Source organism: Juglans regia, chromosome 13 (genome assembly GCF_001411555.2).
Source record: "Juglans regia cultivar Chandler chromosome 13, Walnut 2.0, whole genome shotgun sequence".
NCBI lineage: Eukaryota > Viridiplantae > Streptophyta > Magnoliopsida > Fagales > Juglandaceae > Juglans > Juglans regia.
The window spans coordinates 29,746,588-29,773,281 of NC_049913.1; the positions used below are offsets into that span (position 1 = coordinate 29,746,588).

Consider the following 26,694-nt stretch of genomic DNA (forward strand, 5'->3'; position numbering starts at 1 on the left):
GTGCAAGAACTAGTACGCATGAATTGTTTGGAAGGAAGCACAATCCCTCACACAGTCCCTTAATGCATATGTTTACCATGTTTTCAAAGAAGCAAATATGGTGGCTCACTATTTGGCTAAAGAGGGGGCCAAAAGACATTCTATAGATTTTCAGGGAAATGGAATTGGATAGAGCAAGTTTTGCGGTCTTTTGCATACAGATAGATGGGGACTTCCTTATTTACGTCGATAGTGTTCCCAAATTTTTGTTAGCTTGATAATGTACCCAAATTCTTTTGGAGTCTTTCCCTTTTGTTAGGGCCTTTGCTTTGTAACCACGACTTTCTCCCACCTTAAATAAGGATTTTCTAATAAATAAATAAAAACTTCAACCTTGCAGAACGATTACATTCAACTATATTACATGTGACCTTGCATACAAAAGTAAAAAATAAAACGAATGAGAGCTTGATGAAATAGAGGAATCGTTTCTAACAAGGGTCAGCTTCAAAATACAGGGGCCAAAAAAAAAAAACACAGAGGGAGAGCTACAACTTTTGGAACAGAAAAGAATCAGTATTCTGATTCCTAACAAATGTACAACAGAAACTTCAACCTGTGTCTAAAGGTTTACAAATGCAGATCAAATAATGTACAAACATGACAAAGCCAGGGTGTGTAGGAATGTGATGTGTCGCTTCACAGCTTTTTGTTAGATACAGCAGCTGCAACTTAAGATGTGAAAAAGATATAAAACAATGCTCAGTGTTTATGCCGGGGAAGCTCCTGCGATGGGAAGAATGTCCGTTATATGTTCTCTCCTCTGGCATCATATACAAAAAGATGCGAGTCCCCGCACAAGCCAATCCCCGGAAGTAATCAGGTCAATGTAACCTCCAGCAAAATGTTCGAATCTCCCAAAATTGAAGAGTATGCCCTCTCGCCATGAGGAAAGGGGAAAAAATGAAAGAATTACAACACGGAATAAGGGGATCAGCAGCAAGATGTGCTCAGAAAGTCAGGTACACAACACGCAACATAGCTCTCTATCCAATCAGATCAGGCAGTGGCTTCTGATTTGTTTGTACGGCACATGCAATCTGGGCATGGAAAGGTATATATCGAGTCATTTGGCCTTTTGAGTTCATATCCCTTGGAATCGCTATGAGACCGCATGTTCAACATCTGGCGCTTGAAACTTTTCCATCTGGGAACAAAACAAAGAAAGATATTCAATCAGATACTCTCTTTTTTGAAGAGTTTTATTCAGTGAAAGAAACCAATACAAAATTGGGCAAAGCCCTTACATCAGTGACAACGCCAAACTGAACAGAACTACACAAAGCAAGTTGAAACTGCTAACATAGACGAAAAAGCCATACAAAATGAATTTACAGCAATCAAGTATGTCTGATCTCCAACCTTGGCCACAATCTTACTTTAAGGGGAAGAAAGGAAAGAAAAAGGAAAAAGTCACTCAAACTTTAGTACCTTGGAGATCAGCAGTCCTACTGAATTTAAGATACTTACAATAATGTTATGTGGATCTATTGAGATGAAAAATTAAAAAATCAGCTTTGCTGTCTAAAGAAGCATGCATGTCCTGAATAACTGTAGAAATTTGAAGGCCTCTGACTTGCCCAAAATATATCCTAAACTACGATGATTCTGTTCATTTTGGTTCTTGTCTACACATTTCAGCTAAAAACCTAAATATGGAAGCTCTATCTTTGGAGTGAATTTATAACAAATATTGCTTCTTTTAAGCCATTTCATTCTATATGAAATGTGCTGAAATGATTAGCATGGAGAAATAGTACATACCCAATATTTGGATTATCAAAGAGTAATGCTAACTTTCTCTTGTCGGGCCTGATTGTCTTCGAGTGTCCACCATACAAGTATCGCCGGTGGCCCATCAGAAAATGGGGGAAGTTTCCACCTTGAGTTGTCACAAAAACCTCACTATGGAGACAAACAGTGTAGTCTATAGCAGCCATCCTGGAAGAATAATTCTAGAAGAACTAGCTCGAGTCAAAACAATGACATTAAAGTCGGCCACAGAGATGGAAGGAAACACAAAAGCAACCACAAATTGTTCATACCTTAAATGCAGCGAGTTCCTCATTTGATGCCAGCATCTCTTTAGTTTGCAAATTTGGGAACATCTCTAATAGCGGGGCCATATTTTTTTCAGCATTGTATATCTTTCCAGATGCCAAGTAGATGTAAGTGCTTCTATCAAAGCCCATTCCCCTAAGCATCAAGCCTACCTAATGAAACAGAACAAAACATGAGGTGAACTAGATACAAACATTTATACAACCTAAATGTAATAAGAAACCATTTGAAAGAAAAGCTCATCATAGCATTGAACAAAGTATCTTATGTGCTTAGCATCCGTAGCACAAGGAACTCCACAAATATAACAATATGGATGAGCAAATCCAATCAGTTAGTGAGACAACCTTCGCTATTTTCAATCAATCTATCCAGCCGTTATGGTCATATAATCTTCTTTGGTTTTCAACTTTATTAATTTACATTTGATGCAATTCACTCCGTGAGGGGTGGATTCCATGGGGGGAAGGGATCTCCCTTGTGGGCTGGTCCCTACTGGGGCGTACAGAAAAGGAAAGGGCATCACTCTTTTTTCTTCAAAATTTTAATTTTTCTTTTCTTTTTGTATTTTATTTTTTTAGGAGATGTTGATGTGGCAATAATGTACATCTATTGTAAGAGGTGTCTGATGTGGATTTAATGCCACCTGGCAGAACGCTAGTCAATATTTTGATGGAATGATCAATTTGCAAAAAATAAAGGTGAAAGCACAATGTGCAATACAATAATATAAAACAAAAAACAAAAGACCTCTTTAAAAATGCTTCAACCTTAAGAAAATGATATCATGCCGTATAACTCAGTCAAGCTCAAACTCAATTTCAATATAATCATGCTGAACCACCCAGCTTGCAACCTTCTATGTACTCATTTCTAATAAAAAAAAAAACATTTTACACTCATTGACAACCTCCATTTTACCTAACTAGTTTCTATGCAATAACAGAATGATCAGACAGATGAATTTATCCAGATTTGGGCAATCAATGTAATAAATTTATCAACTCTTGCTGAGGAAGTGCTGAGTTGAATGTCAAATGAAGCTTTCTATAACTGCAGAATGGTGAGATTTGTTGGTTCCTGAGGATGCTCTGGAGTTGCTCATCTCTTATGTACGCAGATGACCCAGTTATCTTTGTGAACGGGTTTAAGATTTCCTTGAAAGCCATGTGATGTATTGAAGGAATATGAAAGGATGTCGGGCCAATTAATGCATAAATCTAAGTGTGCAGTCCTTTTTCCTTCTAGAGCTTCTGCAGCAAGGAAAATGATTGTTTTTCATGAAACTGAATTTCAGGAGTCCTTTTTTCCTCAAACCTATTTAGGAGTGCAAATTCATTATGGAAGGCTAAAATCTGAAATGCAGGACCCTTTGTTGATGAGGATTAAAGGAAAATTGGTTAGCTGGAAAGCTAGGTTGCTTTCAAATGGAGGGAAACTAATGCTTATTAAGCATGTGTTGTCTAGCATGCCTTTACAATTACTTTCTGTGCTGAATGTTCCTACAAAAGTTTTAATGGACATTCAGAGGGTTTTTTTTTTTTTTTTGATAAGTAAACAAATTATATTGATCAAAGAATAGGCAAAGCAACGTACAGAATTCTAAAAGAGAATAAAAAAGGCGGCCCCTAGGGTAGGTAGGCGCTTTATAGACAAGAAAATCATGTAAGTCCATGCCATTGAAATCAACAGCAATGGCCCATGTACATAGTGTTATAAAAAATAAATCTTTAAGCTCTTCCACCGATCTCTCCTTGTCTTCAAACGTCCAATCATTGCGCTCCTGCCACAAACACCACATAATGCATATAGGGATCATCTTCCAAACAGCTTTAATCTGTTGTATGCCTCCTAAATTTGTCCAGCTGGCCAGCACTGCCACCACAGTCTCCGGCATAACCCAAGCCAAGTTTAATCTACTGAACACCTCATTCCATAATACCCTAGCTGTCTGACAGTGTAGTAAAAGATGATTTACAGACTCGTCCCCTTCCCTACACATACAACACCAATCGACAAAGATTACCCTTCGTTTCCTCAGGTTGTTGGCTGTGAGAATCTTCTCCAATGAGGCTGTCCACACAAAAAAAGCTGCTTTGGGGGGGCGCCTTATGTCTCCAAAGCCGCCTCCATGGGAACTGAATTTTGGGACCTTGTGTGAGAGCCTTATAAAAGGAGTGAAACGAGAATACCCCTTTACCAGCAGGTATCCACCACAATACATCTTCCTGCTGATTGCTCGGTTTTATGGAGTATAAAAGGCTGTAAAAATCTGCAAAGCTGCTCATTTCCCAATCTTGTGCCGCCCTACTAAAAATGATGTTTCAATGGATTTGCCCCCCTAACATCTCCATGACTTCCGCCACTAATACATCTTTATCACTTGCAAAATGAAAAAGTGATGGAAATACCTCTTATAAAGTACTATTACCACACAAAATATCTCTCCAGAATTTAATCCTGGAACCCTCCCCCAACTAAAGTCTAGTGCGTTGATTCAAGACCTCTCATCCTCTTCTAATGTGTTTCCACAATCTCACTCCATGCGCCCCTCTTACTTCATTAGTGCACCAACCCCCCATAAGCCTCCATATTTGCTCTCAATCACCAACTTCCATAGGGCTTCTGGTTCCTTTTGATATCTCCGCAATCATTTGCCAAGTAACACCCGGTTGAAGATCCTCATATTTCTAATGCCCAATCCACCATTAGAAATGGGGAGGCAAATCGTCTCCCACTTGACTAGGTGATACTTGAACTCCTTTCCCACTCCACTCCACAAGAAATCTCGTTGGAGTTTCTCAATTCGACACGCCACACTTGCAGGTATAGGGAACAATGATAGAAAATACGTTGGTAAGTTAGATAAGGTACGTTGGCGGAAGTCATGAAAATACGTTGGTAAACGACATTCAGAGACTTTTTCTGATTTTTTTCTGGCAGGATAGGGCTGGAAAAGTCAAGAAGAAGTGGATAACTTCGGGGAAAGCTAGAAAACCTGTGGAAGATGGAGTTTTGGGGCTTGGAAGTCATCATGAAGTGAAGAAGGCACTGCATATGAACTTCATATCGAAATTTCTTCATGAGAATTCTTTGTGGGAAAACTTTTTTAGAGCTCAATATCTTTTTGACCGGTAGGATCTTCTTGGCAAGATTCAAATCTTTGGGGATCTATTGTCACTTTTACAGGAAGTGGTAAGAGGAAGTGTTTAGGTAATCAGAGATGGAATGACTAATTTATGGTATGAAGATTAGTCTGGGCATGGTGTTCTGCGAGAAAAGGTTGAAGGGGGTGCAAGAGGAAAAGCTAATGCTTGCTTATGTCAAAACCTGGGATATGGCTAGAATATAGAATTTGCAGACAAATGACTTAGCTAGCCACCTCAATTTCATGCCTGTTCCTCTGAGAAGTGGTTGAGATATATCAATATGGAGAGCTGACAAGGTTGGTTTATTATCTACTAACTCTGCCTGGGCATGTATTAAGGCTCGGGGTAATGTGGTAAGTTGGCATACTTGGTCTGGAATAAGTATAATCCCAAGAAAATTTCAGTTTTCTTGTGGAAATGTTTCCGGTCAAAATTTACCATTTGATGTTAACATTCAGCAGCTGTTTATTCCTCTAGCATCAAAGTGTGTGTGACTGTTGTGATATTCCTGCTCTCAAATCAATGGATCACGTTCTTAGTTTTAGTCCACTTGCAAAGCAGATGTTGAGCCACTTTGCTGATTTGTTGGGTATCGGAAGCATTGAAAATCAGTCTTGGCTACAAAGAGCTAATTTTTTGTTTTACAAAGCATCAACAGGTTCAAATTTAGTCTTGTGATTGTTCTTTTATCATCACTAATTTCTTGACGTCTTTGGTTGAGAAGATGTGCAGCCAGAATGGAGAATCAATCATGGAGTAAGAATAGATTATTAAGGAAAATCAAGGTTTTGCTAGAAGATGTGATCTCCCAAATACCTTCACTCCAAATAATTAGGGATCATAGATCTGTTTTATGGAGACAATTGGGTGTATCATCTACAACATGCAAAAAACCAAAGCCCATTGTTTCAAAACGTCGAGCATTCATTTGGTTATGTGAAGCTAAATGTTGATGGGAGTTCACTTGGCGATTTGGGGCCTAGTGGTGGTGGTGGCATCATCCAAAACTTGAATGGAGATTTTATGGCCGCTTTTCCCTCTTTTATGGATGGGGGGATTTAATACTAGGGCTGCACTCAAAAGCGATCCTGGATGGGTCATACCCGTCTTGGATTAAATCACCCTTTTGTGAAAGTAGAATTAGATATTCAATTGATAATTGATTGGCTAAATGGTGGTGGTAAGGTGCACTGGGATCTATTGAATGTTTGGGATGAAATTCTTGAGGCCAAAATGGGCTTATGTGTTAAGTTCCTCTATGTTTTTTGAGAGGTGAACTCAATCACAGATTGTTAGGCCAAGTCTGGTGCAGTCAGTAATGCAGCAGAGTATAATGATTGTAATAGCCTTGGTGAGTTAAAGGATCCATTACTTCAGGAAAAGCAAGATGTCCTCGCCTGAAGTATAAAAAAGGTTTTGAAGAATGTATATTTTTTTGCTTTTAGTTGTATAGTTCAGTGATATAGTCGTTTAATGTTCAGAGGGTAGTTTTTTAATAAATGGTTGTTTTCTTCTTCTTGGATGTTTTCTTTTTCTCTTCCTAAAATGAGCTGTTTCTGGAATAATAGAAGTGTCAAGTCTTGGGGATTTTTTCCACCCCAGTTTTTTAAGAGTTTGGTTTTGTGATTTTTAAATCCCCAAACTCTTTGTTACAAAAGATATTCCTCTACCATAACTGAGAGCTCATTAATAAAATTATGGTACCGCCCTCTTCTCTATATAAACAAAATTGATACAATAAAGTTTGGACCTGATATAGGCAAACAATCATAAATTAAACAGATAAATAAAACCCTGAAGTAGGCAAATGATCATAAATTAAACAATCAAATATAACTTTATTTTCAGACTGGCAGCAAGCACAAGGCATTGATAACAAAATATTAGGATTAGCATCCTACAGCTAGGAAATGAGAATAGAAGTCCAAGTTTATAACCCCAATGGGTGGCATAGTTGTCCAAGGGCGAGCCATATAAACTGGACGTCGAAGGTTCAAAACTACACACTCACATTCTTGGGGCCATTGGACTGAGGGAATTTCCCTTCAATTGAGGGCTTGTGTACCCCCGGGATTAGTCGGAACTGTGTACCCCCGGGATTAGTCGGAACTTTGTCCCAGACACCCCACGCCAATAATAAAGAAGTCCAAGTTTATGCACAATTACATGCAATGGAACTATAACAAATGATATTACCTCTAAAGGAGTAAGTGGACATTTTCCATTGATCCTGATTGCTCCAGGACGTATAACTCGACCAGGTTTTGTAAATTTCCCTTTCCAACCTCTTTCCCTTGCTGCCCTCATGTTTGCGCTTTCCTCCTCTCCACCATCGAAGACACAGCAAGAGAAAGCAACCATATCCTGCACATGTGAGAATTAATAATAGAACTCACAGTAAAAATTCAATGATAATCTCAACACCAATTGTCATAACAAAACATTTCAAGCCACCACATTTCTATTTAATTGAATCTGACCTCCTCAAAACGAAGATGCACAGAAATGTATTTGCCACCATTATTTGCACTGCGTTCCTTCATTCTTGCAACCAAGCTTTCTCCTAATGTTAATATAGGACTTGAAAACCTTAAAGCTTCATAGTTTGCCATGCATCTAAGCCGTTGAACAGCTGGAGGAGCATCGAATGACAATCGATTTGCAAAAGGAGAAATCCTTATAACCCTGTTTTATTCAAAAGAAAAAGTCGACACTTCATTTTTATGCAATACTAATTTCATCCTGCATTCATGAATTAAAAAGGATACACCATTGCCTGCAATACATGAGTATGTGCTAGTGACATGCAATGACATTGACTTTTCCATGTATCAACACCAAACTTGAGATATCAAAGAAGAATTTCAAACCAAAAAATAGATCCAATTCATAGAACACTTCACTGTCATGTGTTATATCATACATTGATTCACGATGAAATGACCACTGCAGTAACAAGTAGCAGATCTCTTTAAACACGCAAATGATAAGTAACGGATCTCCAACATTCGGTATTCATCAATCAATTGTTACTTACCACTGATAAGGTAGTATTCAGGTTAGAGTTGACAAATTATTATTATTATTATTATTATTTATTTATTTTTATAAGTAAACGATTATATTGATATAGTTAGTGTTTACAAAATTAAAACTAAACAGAACCAGAACCTATTTATGTAGCTATTATTTGGATTGACTACAATCATACAGCTCCAAGCACTAGAAAGTTGAAGCCTCTGCCGCATGTTGTGAATGTCATCTTGATTGGATGAATATAGCAATATTAGCTCTTCCCCAGTAGACTCCTTAGTGGGGGATTAAGTACGACTTACTTATAAAAAAAAAAAAAAATCTTCCCTAAATATAGAAAACTCAGTAGTTCACGTACTAAATTTGGTAATCACCACCTAACACAGTCTCGTATCCAAGTAGTTTGAACCGTAAATTGGCATATCTGAATTGTATGTTTTGTTTGAATATTTGCTGCTTGATTATTTTAGTGCTGGCTTCCTGTAAGCGTTGATTTGAGAGAAAACCTTCCATATTGGATTCATTAAGACATTCATATAGGATAAAAACCTGCCTAATTGGGACTGCTGTGCAATTCTGCCAAGTCCCTATAGATGGAAATATTACCTTAGCTGCAATTAGGGAAAAAGGGAGACTCCTAGAAGATTTACATGCATGAATGCCAAGCCCCATTAAGCTTATTTTTAGAGATTTTGCCTATTCTTTTGATCAATAAAGCAAATTCATATTCAACCAAGGCAACTAAAGCTTTTGCCTATTCCTAATATCTTATGATCAATAAAATTTTGTTTACCAATAAAAAAAAAAATAATGGTTGGTTATGAGTCGTGTCAGGTTTAACACATTAGGATGCATATAACAAGTCAAATACTTACTAAATTGGAAGCAAGCCAACCCACTGAATATGATGTAAACATCAATGCCCAAGTGAGTTATTTCCTTCAAGAATACAATGGTCAACTAAAGTTAAAAAAACAAAAAAACATCTATAAAAAGGAATTCAAACCTTCGCACAAGTAAAAAGGGGTTTGCTAGTAATGCTTACGAATATTTTTCTTCTGTTGCAAATTAGTGTTGACATTTAGCAAGCAAGAAAGCAAGATAAGTAGATATGATCATAACCAGCCTTTCTTTAAAATGTGAATGTGATGTTCTTAAAATTGTTCCATGTATTAAGATGTTATAGCCTTCCTTTGGTAACCCTCTTTATGCATGCAATACTATGTAAAAAAATTTTGAATGTAAATGATTTTATATGCATGCTTCCTCCATGTGAAATCCAACGAAAACATTATGAATACTTATGATACCTTGTGAAAACCAGATGAAAACAAAGAAAGCACATCAAAAGAAAAGAAAAGGAAGCAACTATGAATGCATGGGAAGGTTTTGAAATATTTTCTTGGCCTAATGATTGATGTGCAGTGGCACTGGAACGATAGGGGTGTGAGCCACAATCTTGTATGGTCTGCTGGAATGGTTCATCCAAGTGAACCTAGTTTATCGAGAGATGTCCATATCATAGAGGCAGTTCCACCTTTGGCCATCAGAACAAAACTCTGCCCTTTGTGATCACCAGCACTTATACACGGTGTAAATGTGTGTTGGCCACCCGAGATTAAAGCAAAAGGTTTGTGATATAATAAATGATCTTATAAAATACTTATATATATATATATTTATAGGTGGGAAAGCTTATAAAATACTTATATGTTAATTGAAAATAAAGTTGTTCTAATCTTACTTAATGTATGATGTGTTTACTTACTGAGAATTTGACTTATTTTGCTTTTATGTTTTAAATTTCCCAGGTACTGATGATGAGGATTAGATGGCAGGCCAAAACTAGTTTTGGAGACCATGACTTAGTCAAGCTATAATAAGTGTTTGACAAATAGTTGTCAGGATTTGATTATGATGTTATTACGGATATTTTGATAGTTTCATCTAAATTGATTTTGCTAAATCATATAACATGTTTTTAGTAGGTGCGGTTTGGATAGTGAAATGAGATGAGATGGTTTTAGATGAAAGTTGAAAGTTGAAAGTTGAATAAAATATTGTTAGAATATTATTTTTTAATATTATTATTGTTTTGGGATTTGAAAAAGTTGAATTATTTATTATATTTTGTGTGGGAATTTGGGAAAGTTGTAATAATGAGATGAGATGAAACACTTTCATTATCCAAACGGGGAGTTTTCAGTTATGTTTGAGGTATTTTAATTATTGATCCTTTTTTTTTATTGGATTGTAATTAGTGATCCCTTATACTTGGTGCTATCTGATGTTATGACCAAACCCTAATCGAAGGAGGTGCTACAAGTTTGATACCAAAACTCGAGTTTAAGAGAATATTTAGACTCATATTAAGCGGGGAGAAAGACTTTTTAGGACAAGGGTGTGCCCTGGCATGCTTTAGAGTTCGTATAGACTCATATGCTTTATTTTTAAATGTTTGTTTCGCTAAAACACAGTTCAGAGATGGCACCCACAACCTAGAGTCAGGTATATCACAAGGAATCCTCAGACTCTCACTAGAGAACTTAGAAGCCCTTGCTGTCTCGACTACACGCTTCTTTGAGGCCATTGCCAACAGTCAAGTCATGGGTGCTAGGAATGCTACGGGGATATCCCCCAACCTTTGATGGAAAGTCTGATGTTATGGGTGTCGAGAAATGGATTGGGTAGATGGAGAAAATACTCAAGGTGCTCAATTGCATAGATGAGCAAAAGGTGAAGTTTAGCGCCTCAATCTCGCTGATGTGGCTAGTGTGTGGTGGACTTCCACAAGAGAGCTGTCAATAGGAGGTGGGTGGAGAACTACCAATTACTTGGGCAAGGTTCAAGCAGGCTTTCTTTTACCACTTCTTCCCCTAGGCTGCTAGAGAGGCCAAAGCACAAAGGTTTGCTGATTTGAAGCAGGGGCAAATAACTATGCAGTAATATGCCCCAAAGTTTATTGAGCTTTCACGCTTTTCCACATACCTGATTCTATGAGTCTCTGAAGACACAGAAGTATGAGGGGGACTGAATCAGAGGATTTTCGACAGCATCATCGCACTCAAGATAAGGAACTTTGCTTAATTCAACGATAGCGCGGTTATCATAGAAGAGAATCTTCAGGTGAGTGCTGATCAGTATAATCAAAAGTAACTGGGCAGTGTGTAGCAATTACTCAAGCATGTTTGAGTGGAAGACCTTAATGTGCTTTGTCTATTGCTACACCAGTGGGAGAGCATTTTATTTGCAATTCTGTACTTGGGGATTATCTAAAAGAAGCTCAAGGGAAAATTCTTCCCATCAACCTGATTGTGTTTGGCATGGTTGGATTGGTTATCCCGGCATTAGTTGTAAGGCTTTAATTACAATGATAATAATAAGGATATTTTGTTAGTTTTAGCTTAATTGAGTTTGCTACATTTGATAATGTGTTTTTAATAAGAATTTAAGCAAGTTCTAAGCATTATAATTTATGGATCTCTTTATCTAGTGCTATTTAATGTTATGAGGTGGCATCCCTATGGGAAGGGGGTGTTACGTACACCAACAGCATACATATACAACTCAGAAAATCATATTCTTTTAATACTAATATAGGAAACAATAAAGTTCCATTGTTTAAACAACCTTTTGGCAATAATTAAAAAAAAAAGGCGAGTAGAAAGAAATTTCAATATTTTAACTCACTTTTCTTCAAGTAACCTTGGGAGCACTGCATCTCTATAATACTGAATGGGCGACCAAGCTTTTATTCTGAAGTTGTAAACATTGCTCATGTTCTGGTCAAACCGTTCCATTATGTATGCCGGAATCTTGTTAACCACTCGTACATCATTTTCCAGGTTACTGATGAAATAATCTTCATCATAAATGTCTCTGAATTTGCTGTTCAGGGAAAAGCTAAAGTATAAGATAGGTTACATTTGAATATTAAAACAAAATGTAAAATGGAACCATAGATGTCCTGGTGAACAAACCATGATATTTTTTTTTTGTAAGTAAACGAATAAATTGATATGAATAGGCATAGCCCAAGTACACAAGATGGTATAAAAAAACTGTGATATTGAATGGATGACTTAACAATATATAGTGAGCACAATCGTCACAAACTGTTCAAAACCAAAAATTTAATGACTACTCTCATCCACAAACTGTTCAAAAACCCAAAAAATGATCTTCACCAGCCCTTTAGATATGAAACGAAAAAATAAAAAGTTCAGAAGTTTTTCAACTCTTCGAATTCATTAATCCATTGGATTACCAAGGACAAATCCATCTGTAGATTCATAGGGTATGTAACAATAGTTAAGAGTCACGCTATAACATTTGTCAAAATGGGCAAGCAAAAGCACAGAAAAGGAACTGCAAAATCCACATCTCACTATATATTTAACTATAAAGAGCTGCTAGACTCGTAAAGCAGTTTACATTGCACAAAATAACTCCTTATCAAAACCAAAAAAAAAATGAAGGATTGCACAAAATAGCTATAATATACTGATACTTAATTCTTATCATTATACCATCATTACCCATGTACAATTAAAGCCACCAACTTAAAATAATATCCAACATAGGGATTACATTATCACCAATGAAACAACTCACATGGCATTAATATGCATAAATGGTATTGAATTCTAATCAAGATACCCTTGCCATCCTCTCATGCAGTCTGTTTGTCTGTTTGGGTAATGCGATGGGATTTAACAGAAAGTTTTTCATTGACTCTAAGATTTTTTATTTCCATTGTGAGAATGATAAGTGGTGGCAGATCACGGAGAAAAGTCGTAAGGTTGTTAAGTTCATCACTGTGGATGTTTATGCGGTGGATTGGTTGGCCACTGTGGTGATTGCTTGTGGTGCGTTGGTGGGTCCATCAGATTTTTACAAGTTTAGACGTAATGGAAATCAAGTGTTGCTTGCCCACTGTCGCCATTACAATTATGGCCGCTTTTTGACATTGTCTGAGAGTGGGAAAGAGGTGAGGCGTGGTTTTATCGCCATTCAAGAAGGTTTGAAGGGTGAGGGCTAGAGGCGTTTTGCTGCAATGTTGAAAGAGGTAGCTTCCATGTCCTCTGTTTCGAGAGGGAAAAACAGAGTAGTTTCTCAAGGGGGGCTTCTTCATCTCCTTGTGCTAAAGCAATGTTGGGTCCGAAGGGATCATTTATGGAGGTACTGAAGAAGCCAGTCAACGAGGCTGATTCCTTTCACCGGGAAGGACATTTCTTTTAAGCTTTGCAGAAGCCGGTAAATAATAGTTCTCATCTAAATCAAGATGATTGTGATGGTGTAGTTGGATCAAAAGGTCCTTTGAGGGTGGACATGAATAATATGGGCAGTAAGTCTGGTAAGCTCCAGCAAGGCAACAGTAAGGAGGGAGGTGACGGTTGGTCTCCCGAAGTGTTGCAGACCGTCAGAGTAGTTGAAGGGTCACTCTGGGATATACGGGCTGAATTGATGAAAGTGAAGGACTTTTCTAGTAATTTGCTCAAAATAATTGACACAGGCTTGGAGCTTATCATGGGCTTGGCTCGAATAGGCTGTGCTGGGTGCGCTAGTAGTTGTAATAAAAATGGATCTCAGCAGATGGGCTTTTCTACTCGGCCTGTTTCTGTGGTTGATCGTAGGGCTCCTCTCAGGCCTACGATTTGGCAGGCAAAAACCAAGGCCTCCCTTCATCGTCGATCTCGGCCAAAGGCTACGGTCGACCCAAGGACTCGGCCACCGCCACAGAAAGGACCGACAGTCTCCGACAAACTCTCTTACGGTATCTTCTCCGGCGAACTCGATCTTGCATGATAGTACTCAGAAAGCCTCTTTCGAGGATCAGGATAACAAAATCTATTCGAATAATTTGAAGGAACCGCCACAGAAAGGACCAACTATCTCAGACGACAACTCTAAGGGTATCTCAGTGACAGTCACTCCTCCAACAACCGGGATCTTTCTCGAAAAATAATCAAAAAGCCTCTCTTGAGGCTCAAGACAACATTTCTTGCTCAAATAACTTGATAGAAATCCTTTAGAGAACCCTGCAGAGAAAGCAAAAACCCTAAAAGCCCAGACACGCCGCCACCCCTCCTCCACCCTAGCCGACGAGTGGCATATCACTACTGTCACAGACAGAGTCGACAGACCCCGGCATCTTTGCGAGGACCATCCGGCATCGGTCCTCCATTCGGCGACAGGATGTTTTTCAAGATTATCCCTATATTTCCCAGACAAGCCGCCACCCATCCAGCCGGCAAGAGGCTTCTCACCATTGTCTCAGACGAGGTCAACGGTCCCCGGCGAGCTTGTTGAGAGCCGTCCGGCGTTGGTTCTCTCTCCGGTGACCGGATTTTTTGCAAGTTTTTAAGTTCTAGTCGTTTGTTTGTTCACAGTGTAGCCACACCCACCGTACGGTCTCACCAGTTATTCACCCGCAAGTGGGCACAGATCTGTGTTTTTACCTTGAGGATGAAGCGGGAGCAGTAGGGAGTAGTGGGATTTGACAATGACGATGAAGCACGATCTGGATTCCTCTCAGTTGGAAGGAGAAAGGTGGTTGAAAGTGGAATAACAAACTTTCGTTTTTACAAAAGAGGGAAGAAATAGTTTTCGTATTTCTGAACTAACTATTTCTGAACGTAGCAAAAGGATAGCTAAATTGATGTGTCTAAGGGGGACCATAGCTTCGTGGGTGGCTAAGGGGATTGAAGATTGTTTAGAACTTAACTGTCATGAAGGTTTCTTCAGAGAGCTAAGGATGGGTAATGGAGTTTTTAGCATTCAACATCATGTTAACGCAAGGGGCAGTTTTTTGCAGCTCTCAAAATTCCGAAATGGAAGGAGGAAAGATTTGTTAGTGATTCCGGAGGGCGCAAATGGCATTGGATGGAAAGTTTTTTTGCAGTCCATTCTAAGTGTCACTGAATCCAAAGCCACTACTCTCAAAGTGGGGAATTTGTTGATGGAAAAACAGTGGGAAGGCCTTACTCAGTCAAAGGTGCTTCGTACGCTACGATGTTGAGGTCACTAGCGGGTAGTCCGACCGAGATCAGCTCAGCGGCAGAAAGAAAGGGCAAGGCACTTGTAGGGGACAAAAGAAGTCAGGTGACATTGGGAGAGCAGGAGGGGGTCTTGTGGGATGTCAAATCTCAATTGAAGGGAGTTATGAAATATGTAAGAGATCTGATGATTGAAGTGGATAAGGGGCTGGACCTAGTCGTGGGTACAAGTGTGCCGGCAAGTATGACAGTTAGTGGGCAGGCAAAGGGTGTGTCAACAATAGGGTCGTTAGCCACTAGCATCTTTGTTCATGCCAGTGTCACTATGCCTTCTGAGGGAGCTGTAGGGTCTCAGGCACCAATTGAAGATGGGTGTTCTTTTTTAGTTGAAGACGGGGGTCCTCCCAAGGTCTCGAGTACTTTGGAAGAAACAGTTGAGCCTTTTACAGAAGATGCAAATGGGGTAACAGAAGATAGTGCTTCCCCTCTTGAGGAAGCAGGCACGGCAAACGAGCAAGGATTGTCGAGGGGTGGAGCAAATACAAGCTATGTTGATGGAGGGGAGGAACCTGTATTGGTAACAAATGGAGGGGACAACAACCATATAGCTATCGAGCAACCATTTGGCGGGAAGGAAATTCTTGATTTGTCATTGGTGCCTCATGTCGAGGAAGGTTTAGAATTGTCGTTGGTGCCTCGTGTGGGGGAAGGTTTAGAGTCGAGGGTGCAGTCGGGTACTGTGGCTGGGGATAATGTCGTTCCCCTGGTTTCTCTTCCTCCGATTAACGATATAGCAAGTTCAACATCATATTGGATTCTAAATAAAGATAATGGGTTTCTACAAACCCTAGGATTTTCATATGGAGAACATGGAAAATATGAAGACCAATTTAAAATACCACTCACTGCAATTCAGGCGAGCCACACGCTTGAAACCAAATCTAAGTTTAAGAAAATCAGGGAGTTAAAGAATCTTTCATGGGCAATCAACTAAGATGCTAAGGGAGCTAGTTCAAGTCGAGGAAAGGCTAAAGGGAGGGCTTTCAGGTAGAGGTTTTTAAAGAATCTAGGGGCTAGGGTCAGGGAGGACAATGTTGTATTTTGGGTATTAATGTATTTTGGTAGGTTTTGATGGGCTTTTGGATCATTAGGGACTCTCTTGTATGGGTTAGGTGTCTTCTTGTATACATCTAGTGTACTTAGGTACTCCTATTGATATATATATATATAATATTATTACTTATCAAAAAAAAAAAAAATAACTTGATAGAGAGATCGGATTCTCCTTCCTCCTCCCATTCTATTAAGGAGGTGGAGGCGATGATGTTGAAGAAGGGGACTGTAGTGTGGAAAGGATGGACAATATTAGTCGATCTCTTGGGAATTTTATCTCAAGGGTTCTCTGTACTCGTTCAGCTGCCTCTGATTTGGAGATGGTTAGCGGGGAAGATTCTATTTTTTCTCTTAGTAGGTCAGATGGTTCAGATGAATTTGATGCAGATCCTTATCCTTTATGCTCTATTCATCCGGGGCTTGAATGGGCCAATATTTCTTCTGATTGGGTGTGTAGAAGGTTTGATGAAATTACGGAATGTGTGGGGCTTTCTTGTGAAGTATTCGAAGAGTAGTTCAAAGCTCTCCTCATAGGCATGGAAGCTGGTCAGCCATCTTTGGCTAAATCCGCCTCTAAAAAAGAAAGGGAATTGAAGAGATTATCTTGCTCAATCAACTATGATGCTCGGGATTGGAGTGTGCTTAGAGGCAAAAGCAAGGCAAGGGCTGTCTCTAGTCTCTTATGAATCTAAAAAACATTTCATGGAATGTTCAGGTGTTGAATAATTCCCATAGGCGCCTCCGGGTGAAGAATTTAATTTAAAAATGGAAGGTGGATGTAATATGTTTACAGGAAACTAAGTTGAAGTTTGTTGATCAAAATCTTATTTATAATTTATGGAGATGTCCCTATGTGGGTTGGTCTGCTTTGGTCTCTAAAGGGGCCTCAGGAGGCATTGTTGTTATGTGGGATAGGAGGGTAGTGGAATTGGTTGAAGATCTAGTGGGGGACTTTACGGTGGCATGTCATTTTAAAAACGTGGAGGATGGTTTTGAGTGGGCTTTCACGAGTATTTATGGCCCAAATATAGATAGCAGTAGAAGTCTTTTGTAGGATGAGATGGCTGGACTATATGGTTGTCAGGATCTTCCTTGGTGCTTTGGAGGGGACTTCAACACTATTTGTTTCCCTAATGAGTGCTCGGGTGAATCTTCTCTCTCTTCAGTGATGTCTGATTTTTCAGATCTTATTATTTAACTGAATCTTGTTGATCTTCCTATGAGTGGAGGGGATTTCACATGTTCTAATGGGAGGTCATGGTCGAGGCTGGACAGATTTTTGGTTTGCTCTTCTTGGGATGTCCATTTTCCTGATTTACGTCAGAAACAGCTTCCAAGACTATGTTTTGATCACTTTCCTATTCTTTTGGATTGTGGGGGTATTAATGGAGGGCATAGATATTTTAAATTTGAAAATATGTGGTTGAAGGAAGAGGGTTTTGTGAATAGGGTGAGGGCTTGGTGGTCATCATATCAGTTTTTGGTTCCCCAAGTTTTGTTCTAGCCAGAAAACTTAAAGCCTTAAAAAATTATATAAAGATTTGGAATACTGAAGTATTTGGGAATTTGGATAAACAGAGGAAGACTCTTTTTGAACAACTGCAATCGTTGGAGGATAGGAAGGTGATGGGTGGAATTTCGGAGGAGGATAGAGTGAGAAAATGTGAGGTGGTTGCTGAACTAGAGAATATTTTTTTTATTGGAGATCTCATGGAGGCAAAAATCTCGGGTTCTCTAGCTGAAGGAAGGATAATTGTACTAAGTTTTTTCATCGTATTGCGAACTCTCATCACAGAATTAACGCCATTGAACAACTTCGAACTGGGGATACTATTATTTCAAATCCTTTGGATATTAAGGCTCCATTAGCTGAGTCTAACATTCAAACACTCAACTCTCAAATTACTAAACTCATCTCAATTCAAAACCTCTTTACACATGGAACCCACAACCTTTTTCAGCTTAACACCTCTTTACATGTGAGACCCACAACCATTTTCAACTTCTTATAAATACATCTAAACTCATCTTAGATGGACCCCACAAAATTTACTCCACCATCTCAACTCATTACTATTCATAAAGAACTCAACTCATCTCAACTCAACTCAATATCCAAACGGGGCCTAAGGATCACATTGTTACTTTTTATGAGAAGCTTTTCCGAAAGGATTTCTCTTGGAGACCCAAACTTGATGGGCTGGTTTTTGGGCATGTTGACCAGCACTTTGTGAACTGGTTGGAGAGACCTTTTGAGGAAGAGGAGATTCTTGATATGGTTAGAGGGATGGTGCGTGATAAAGCCCTGGGTCCATATGGTTTTTCTATGGCTTTCTTCCAAAACTGTTGGGATATTGTGATAGAGGATATTATGAAGGTTTTTATCGAGTTTCATATGTACATGAAATTTGAGAAAAGTCTTGATGCCACATTTATTGCCCTTCTTCCCAAAAAAGTGGGGGTAGTGGAGATGAAGGATTTTTGTCCTATAAGTTTGGTCAATGGGGTCTATAGATCATTTCGAACGGTCTTGCCAATCGTATGAGTGTGGTGATGGAAAAGATCATTTCAAAAAATCCGAATGCATTCATTAGGGGGAGAAAAATTCTTGATTCAGTTTTAGTTGCTAATGAATGTTTGGAAAGCAGACATATAGAGGGAGTTCTAGGCATTTTTGTTAAGCTGGACATAGAAAAGGCTTTTGATCATGTCAACTGGGAATTTCTTTTATATTTACTTCGGAGACATGGCTTTGGAGAGAAATGGCGTGCCTGGATCAAACATTGTATCTCTAATCAGATTTTCGATCTTGGTGAATGGATCTCCAGCTGGATTTATCACTAGTTCTCAAGGCTTGAGACAAAGGGATCACTTGTCTCCTTTTCTCTTTGTTATTTTTATGGATGCTTTGAGTAGTATGATTGATGCAGCTGTGGAAGGGAATTTCATGTCAAGTTTTCTGGTGGGAGGAGTCTCTTGTGGTAGTATCAAGGTCTCACATCTTCTGTTCGATGATGATTCTCTTATTTTCAGCAACCCTAATCATGACCACCTTTGATCGTTGAGAGCTCTTTTATTATGCTTTGAAGTTGTTTCTGGGCTTAGAGTCAACTTATCTAAGTCAGAAATTGTTCCAGTGGGTCTTGTCTCGAATACTAGGGACTTGGCAAACATTTTGGGCTGTAAGATCTCATCTCTTCCCATGAAGTATGTAGGTCTTCCCTTGGGTGCCCCTTATAAATCTTTATCGATTTGGGATGGTGTGATTGAGAAAATAGAAAGAAGGTTGGCTAGGTGGAAAATGATCTATTTATCCAAAGGGTGAAGAATTACTTTGATTAAAAGTACGTTGTCCAATCTTCCAACATATTTTCTTTCTCTTTTTCGTTTGCTTGTTAGGGTGGCTAGTAAAATTGAAATAATCTTCCATAATTTTTTGTGGGGTGGTCTGGGGGATGACAGGAAACTCCATCTTGAAAGTTGGGATAAGGTCTGTTCATCAATTACTTGTGGGGGTTTGGGTATCCGTAATTTGAGGCTTTTTAATAAAGCTCGTCTTGGTAAGTGGCTTTGGAGATATCAATTAGACAGGGACGTATTATGGAAAAATATTATTGATGCTAAACATGGGGGAGGGCTTGGGGGAGTTGGTGTTCTAACGAAATTAGAAGTGTGTATTGTGTGAGCTTGTGGAAGTACATACAGAATGGGTGCGGGGAATTTGCTAACCACGTTTTGTTTAAGGTTGGAGGAGGAGATAGGATTCGTTTTTGGCATGATCTTTGGTGTGGGGATTTGGCACTCAAGAATGCTTTTCCTTCCCGTTTTAGAATGGCAAGGGATAAAGACACCACTGTAGCTGATTCTGTATCATTTTCCAATAATATTCCCCAATGGAATGTGAGATTTATTAGAGATGTTCATGATTGGGAAGTGCCGATTGTTATTGTCTTTTTCAATAGATTGTATGACATAAAAATGGTGCAGAGAGGAGATGATAGAATGTTGTGGCAACATGCTGGAAATTCAATTTTTTTTGTTTGTTCTTATTATAAAATGCTGACATGCCATTGTGTCAACTAATTCCCTTGGAAGTGTATTTGGAGATCCAAGGCTCCGACTAAAGTTGCTTTTTTCTGCTAGTTGGTGTCACTTGGGAAGATCTTGACAATGGATAATTTGGGATATGATTCCTCTATGCTTAATGTGGTCCTTATGGCTAGAAAGGAATGTATGCTGTTTTGATGACATAGAACGTTCATTGGGAGAATTTAGAGAGTTTTTCTTTCGAACTCTTTGCTTTTGGGCGAAAACTCTTGTTCTGAATAGGGATATTTTAAATGCTTCTTTTTTATGCTGCGTTTGGGTAGTGAGGTGATCTTAGATGATCTATGAATAGTAGTGAAAAAGTGGTGAAAAGTAATGATAAAATATTAAATAGTAATCAATGGTAGTAAAAAGTAGATGAAAAGCAATGATAAAATATTGAATAGTAGTCTACCCGAACACAACATTAGACTTTGCTAGTTCCTAGTTCATAGCTTGTATTTAGATGTTTCCCTTTGTATACTTTCTGTGTACTTGGGTTATGCCTAACTACTTGCATTAATAAAATCTCTTTTTACTTATAAAAAAAAAATAGTGCCCATAGATAAGTGAATCAAAGGACGAGAGTTTTAAGTAATATTAACAAAAACTGAAGAAATAACTTCCAATGCAATAAAGAAACCACTATACACATGCAGCAGATGAATCGTCTTCAGTTTTCTTCCCTTTTTTTTTGGGGGGGGGGGAGGGGGGGAGGGGGAACTAGCACATTGCATTTTAGATGGACCAAATTAAGGCGTTAAACATTAAAGTAAAATATATCAATTCTATTATCAGATTTTTCAGCCCATGAATTGAATTTCAGAGTCCAAAATAATTTCTGAGACATAAGTTACATGAGTAGAATACCTTATAAATATGCCTTTATAAATGTGCTTGGCAGTTTATATTCAGTAATAAGGTAATCAATAACTATGTCCATCATGATACTGTTGTTCGAGTGCATTCTTAAAGTATTGACCAAACCTGAAAATCTATACAACATATACTACATAGTAACTGATTCCAAACATACTCGGACCATTTGACTGCTTACTGGAACCCAATTCATCAAAGTACCTAGTAAAGAATGATATAGTGGTTGCATATTCAATTTTTAATCCAATTCCATTCAAAATTTAGATTTATATATGAGAAATTATACTTAATTACTACAACTGCATATCAGGCACCCAGTACACAAGCAAACATCAAAGAAACATAATTGACAAACCTAGGATCTCTCCAAATGCTATGAAAATGAAAATTGGGGATTACAAGGGTTGCATTAAGGTATCCCGCCACAGCAACTGCATTGCATATCTACAAAGAATCAACAACCATGTAGAGAAATGAGTCAGAATGATTGTCAAATAAGCAGTTCTTATATAAAGAAGCAAAAATGGAGTAAAACTAACCGACGTCCTTTGCTGATTCAGGCCACCATTCGCCTCAACATAAATGTAACCATTTGTATCAGGTAAACCTATAATAATGTACACAACAACCACAGATCAGATTTGAAAATTGTATCCAGCTTATAGGACTGCTTTACTCATGCATATATACTTTTATGCAAACATACATGATACATGTAAGCATATTGTAAATATTGAATAGGCGGGGATAGAAATAAAGAATACAGGATTTGTATAAATATATCCAGGGAAGTTGGTATGATCAAGACAAGATGATCTGCCGTCTCTATTACTTTTTTTATTTTCATAGAGTGATAACAGCTACTGTTGATGGAGGTTTTCTTTCTGGCTTTTCTGTGGGGATGTAATATTGGAGTACTTAACATTTCTCACCCATTGTTTGCCAATGATACTCTGACATTTAACAGGGTGAATCAGGGCTACATCTACTCTTTGAGGACCCTTTTCTAGTTTTTTATGCTTGGAAGCAGCCTCTGAGTTGAAAGAGAATTTGGCCAAGTTAGAGCTGATTCTTGTAGGAAATGTCTCTAATGTGAAAAGTCTAGCTAGCATAGTGGGGTGCATGGTATCTTCTTTGCCTATGATACATCTCAGTCTTAGCCTCATTTAAGGCCATGTCTATTGGGGATGGCGTGATTGAAGAGATTGAATGCAGATTGACTAGTTGGAAAGGGATGTATTTGTCTAAAGGTGGCAGAATAACCTTGATCACGAGTATTCTCTCCAATTTGCCTACACACTTCCTATCCATGTTCCCTTCCCCTACTAGTGTGACCAATCAAATAGAGAAACTACAAGATGTTTTTTATGGGGTGGGCTAGGTAACGAGTTCAGCTATAGTAAATTGGGCTAAGGTGTGCTCTACACTTTCTGATAGAGGTTTGGAAACTTGAAATTCCCTTTTTGTTTAATCATGCCTTAGGAAAGTGGCTTTGGCATTACCAACATGAGTGAGAGGCCTTGTGAAAATACGTGGTGGATTCCAAACTTGGTTGTGACTGGATAAAGTGGTGTTTGAATAAGGTACATGAGTCAGAGTGCGGGATTGTGAAAAAATATCAGAAGGGGATGGGAAGGTTTTTCCAGTCAGACTAGACTTGAGGTTGATGATTGCTATATGATTAGATTTTTGGCACGACTTATGGTGTGGAGACAAGGCCCTCAAGGAAGATTTCTTAGAGATATATAGTATTGCATGAGTGCATGAAGCTTTAGTGGCAGACCTATTGGAATTCTCTAGCGGTGCCACCTAATGGAATGTCAGTTTCTTTTTCTTTTTTTTATATGAAATAGGCGAAGTCCGTGTACAGAGGAAGTATATAAAAGAACACCTAAATATATTCTAGGATCCATGAATGTCAGTTTCTTTAGAGCAGCCCGTGATCTTAAGGTAGATACCTACACAAAATTTTCCAACTTCTTGTGCTCTAAAAGATTTTTTTTTTTTTTTTTTTTATCAGTTCTTGTGCTCTATGAGATTATCACTAGGAGGTGTAGGTAGAACACATTAGAACCCGTCCAAGAAAAAGAAGTTCACAGTTTGTTCTTTCTATCAAATCGTTATACCTCATGATAGAAACTCTTTCCCTTGGAAGAGTATTTGGTGAGCTAGGTTGCCTCTAATACTATTTTTTTTCGCTTGGACAACCTCCTTACAAAAGACCCTCACCATGGATAACCTAAGGAAGTGCCATATCATAGTGGCTGAATCCTGCTGTATGTGCAGAAATAGCATGGAATTTGTAGACCACCTCATTCCCACTATGAGGTGGCAAGAGCCTTATAGAATGACTTTCTTGATAAAGTTGGGATGGGTTCAGTCAAGCTAGGAAGGTTAGCAAAACTCTTTGCAAACTGTAGAGAGTTATATGGCAGCACACAAACTGCAGCAATGTTGAAGATTGCTCCTATCTGTGTAATGTGGTGCATTTGGAGGGAAATGAACCATAGAAATTTTGAAGACCGCTAGCAGACAGTGGAAAAGCTTGAGTTTTTGTTCTTCACTACTCTACTTCTCGGGGTAGCCGCTATAGGTTTGAATGTGATGACTCGTCATGATTAACTTATATCTTTCACTTTTTCTAATCAGTGTTCCTCTTGCATACATCCTGTGTAGTTTGCTTCTGCTTTTGCATTTTTCAATAAACTTTTAAAAAAAAAAAATCCACATCCGAAAGTGTTTTCGGTTCTAATAATAATATGAGGGTCCGTTTACTGATTTTTTTTTTTTTTATAAGTAATGGTCTGTTTACTGATACAACTAAAAATAAGTAAAATGAAGGTCTGTCCAAGATGGAAGTCAAAACGGCCGCAATAGCAGAAGCAATAATGATAGCAAATGACAGTGGGTTATGCTGCCAATAGTGCTAATGAGAGCAGTGCAATAGCAAAAGTTTGCACCAAGATGGGCTGGTGTATGGAGACAATATTCATACAGTGTGATGGTGGGTAGCAATCATATAAGCAAAAGAAAAATTCTTGCATCCACAAACAGTTGCATTCTGAATTTCTGATAGACAATGGATGCTTGAAATTTCTTTTTATATCAGGCTTGTAATATTTACTTCAAAAAGATCACATGAAAATAGTGAATAAAAGCAATATGAGAACAAGAAAGTGCATTGATATTTCTAAAATTGAAGAGATTGGTTAGTAAAAAAGTTTGAAGAGATGGAAAGTTGAACATATCACCAAAGGCAGCACTAACAACCAGAACTGGTCAGCTTTAAATATAATATAGAACGGCTATAGAAGTATACTGCTTTTTAATAAAATTCTTATTTACTGATAAAAAAAAAAAAAAGGAAGCATACTGCTTTTTATCAATCAAGTAAAAAATGAAAGCCTGTATGCATATAAATTGAGCAAGGAAAGATAATCATGAACTCTCCAGAGTAAAATACATGTTCCATACCTCCTAAAGACTTGTTAGTACATGGTCTCCACCCGCCACCTTTATAAGCGTGTTTCCATATAGTTGATATCTAATGAGATGTGATGGCTTATGTCAGCATTAAGTAACACACGAGCAATGTATTCTGAAATTGTGAAAAGAATCTATAGACTGAACAATATCTAATAACAACATGGGAAAGAGAGGCTGATGTTGACCAGGAATCACCATCAGGTTTTGGAAGCCATTATTCCAGCAATGGATCTTGGAATAGGTCAACATATGGATGAAAACCCCTCAGTAAACGATTAATTGTATGCTTATCCAAATGATCTTGGAATCAAATATAACCATAACCTAAAGCTGATAAAAGGAATGCTGTGGATGTTTTCTCTCCAGAAATAGCTATATACTCAAGGTATATCTCGCTAGCTGGAAAAAAATGGATACATGACTGGACATCAATTACAAGATTACACCGGAATATTATCCTTCAGATTTCCCCGGTTCAGATTCATACTCTAACACAGCAATCCCAGCCCTAACAGTTTGAAGTGCAGCAATAAAATAAGGCATAGGTGTCTCGATTTATATGAAATAAATGAACTCAAAGCTAATAAATGATTCAATAAATTGCGAGCCAAAAACCTTGATGGATTTCCCTTCCTCTTCTATCCTCAGTACTAGAGACGATCGAATTCCATACGATACAATTACAACCGTACATGTAATAACTGATCGGAAGCTGTACAATTCTAAGCAATGCGATTAAACAAACAAAGTGTAATGCCGTATACCAACGGAAAACCAGGAAATCTAACCGGCCCACTTCACAAATCCCAATGATTCACCAGAACTCACCCACAAAACCAATATACAAACCCGACCCACATCTAGCTCCCCATAAATCACTAAACGGTTTCACATATGAAATGGTACCCACATCCAAAAACCCGAAAAACGCATCACAATTCAGATTAAATAACAGAAGTAGCATTGAAAACGTACCGCATCGGCGGATGAGTTGTCGGAGTCCATATCGGGTCGGAGCTTAGAATAAAGCTGGGGGCTCCGGTAGACGGAGCCGGGCGCGGGGCGATGGGAGATAACGGGAACGACGTCAAAGGAGACAGAACCCATATAGAGGAGCATACCCGAGATATAAATGAGAGGGGCAAATAGGAAGATGCCCTGGCGGCGGAGGAGGACGGAGAGGAGCAGCCAGGCGAGGCGCTGTGGCAGTGTGCGACCAGGCTGAAGCTGGGCCGGCCCGAACCTCCCCGCCTTCGACCGGCGGTACCGGGGTGACCTGAGCGGCGACGCGGGCGGGGACGGTGTGTTGTGACCACTGCTCGGTAGCCTGTTGTATGCGTGCATCCTTTTCTCTCTCTACGACGTCGTCATATGATCTGGCTTGCTTGCTCTACCTCTCTCTCTCTCTCTCTCTCTCTTCCTCTGACCTTCTGTATGTTTAGAGAGAGAACAAATGGTAGAGACACAAAGAGACAAGGGAACGTTTGTATGGTTTGAAAAGAGAGAGAGTTGGGGGTGCACGTGCTATGAAGATTGATGAAGACGGATGGTGTTTGGAAGGAAGGAAAGTATTTTCCTTTTTGGGCAGGAAATGTGTTGAGAAATGACTTCTCCTTTGCATATTGCATTTGCAGACGGTTTTGTCCAGATTTTGTAATTGCATTCTGTTTCATTGAATTTCGCGTCTCATTGTCAATTCGTGGTGAATTTCGAGGTTTAACCCCAAATCTTTTTTTATGTTTTAAGAATTATAGTTATTTGAATTCCATCAATATTAATTAATTGTTTTTATTTTTTATTTTTATATAAGAAATGAAGGGTTTCGAATAAAAAATTTTCATTAGGATAAT

General features: G+C 38.6%; 1 protein-coding gene across 2 annotated transcripts; it reads right to left on the reverse strand.

Annotated features, from left to right (window-relative positions):
- Positions 1-584: 584 nt before the first annotated feature.
- On the reverse strand, positions 585-26,452 carry LOC108994065 (protein ESMERALDA 1). 2 transcript variants are annotated; one of them, XM_018969149.2, is made up of 10 exons: positions 25,820-26,452; positions 24,833-24,902; positions 21,898-21,965; positions 21,714-21,802; positions 11,973-12,170; positions 7,730-7,934; positions 7,446-7,613; positions 2,085-2,252; positions 1,804-1,994; positions 585-1,186 (listed from the first exon to the last, which is right to left on the reverse strand). In XM_018969149.2, exons 1-10 carry the CDS (start codon positions 26,186-26,188, stop codon positions 1,039-1,041), a joined length of 1,674 nt encoding a protein of 557 aa, XP_018824694.1. In that variant the 5' UTR covers positions 26,189-26,452; the 3' UTR covers positions 585-1,038. The 2 variants fall into 2 exon arrangements, with proteins under 2 accessions (XP_018824694.1, XP_018824695.1); XM_018969150.2 differs by lacking the exon at positions 585-1,186 and having other exon boundaries at positions 1,922-2,003; positions 25,820-26,302.
- Between the last annotated feature and the right edge of the window lie 242 nt (positions 26,453-26,694).

Excerpts from the sequence above, each read along its gene's own strand:
- LOC108994065 (XM_018969149.2), bottom strand. The coding sequence starts at position 26,188 with ATGCACGCATACAACAGGCTACCGAGCAGTGGTCACAACACACCGTCC. Across the intron at positions 12,171-21,713 it reads AGCATTTGGAGAGATCCTAG|CAAATTCAGAGACATTTATG; the intron begins GTTTGTCAATTA and ends TTCCCTGAACAG. Across the intron at positions 7,614-7,729 it reads TGCATCTTCGTTTTGAGGAG|GATATGGTTGCTTTCTCTTG; the intron begins GTCAGATTCAAT and ends TCACATGTGCAG.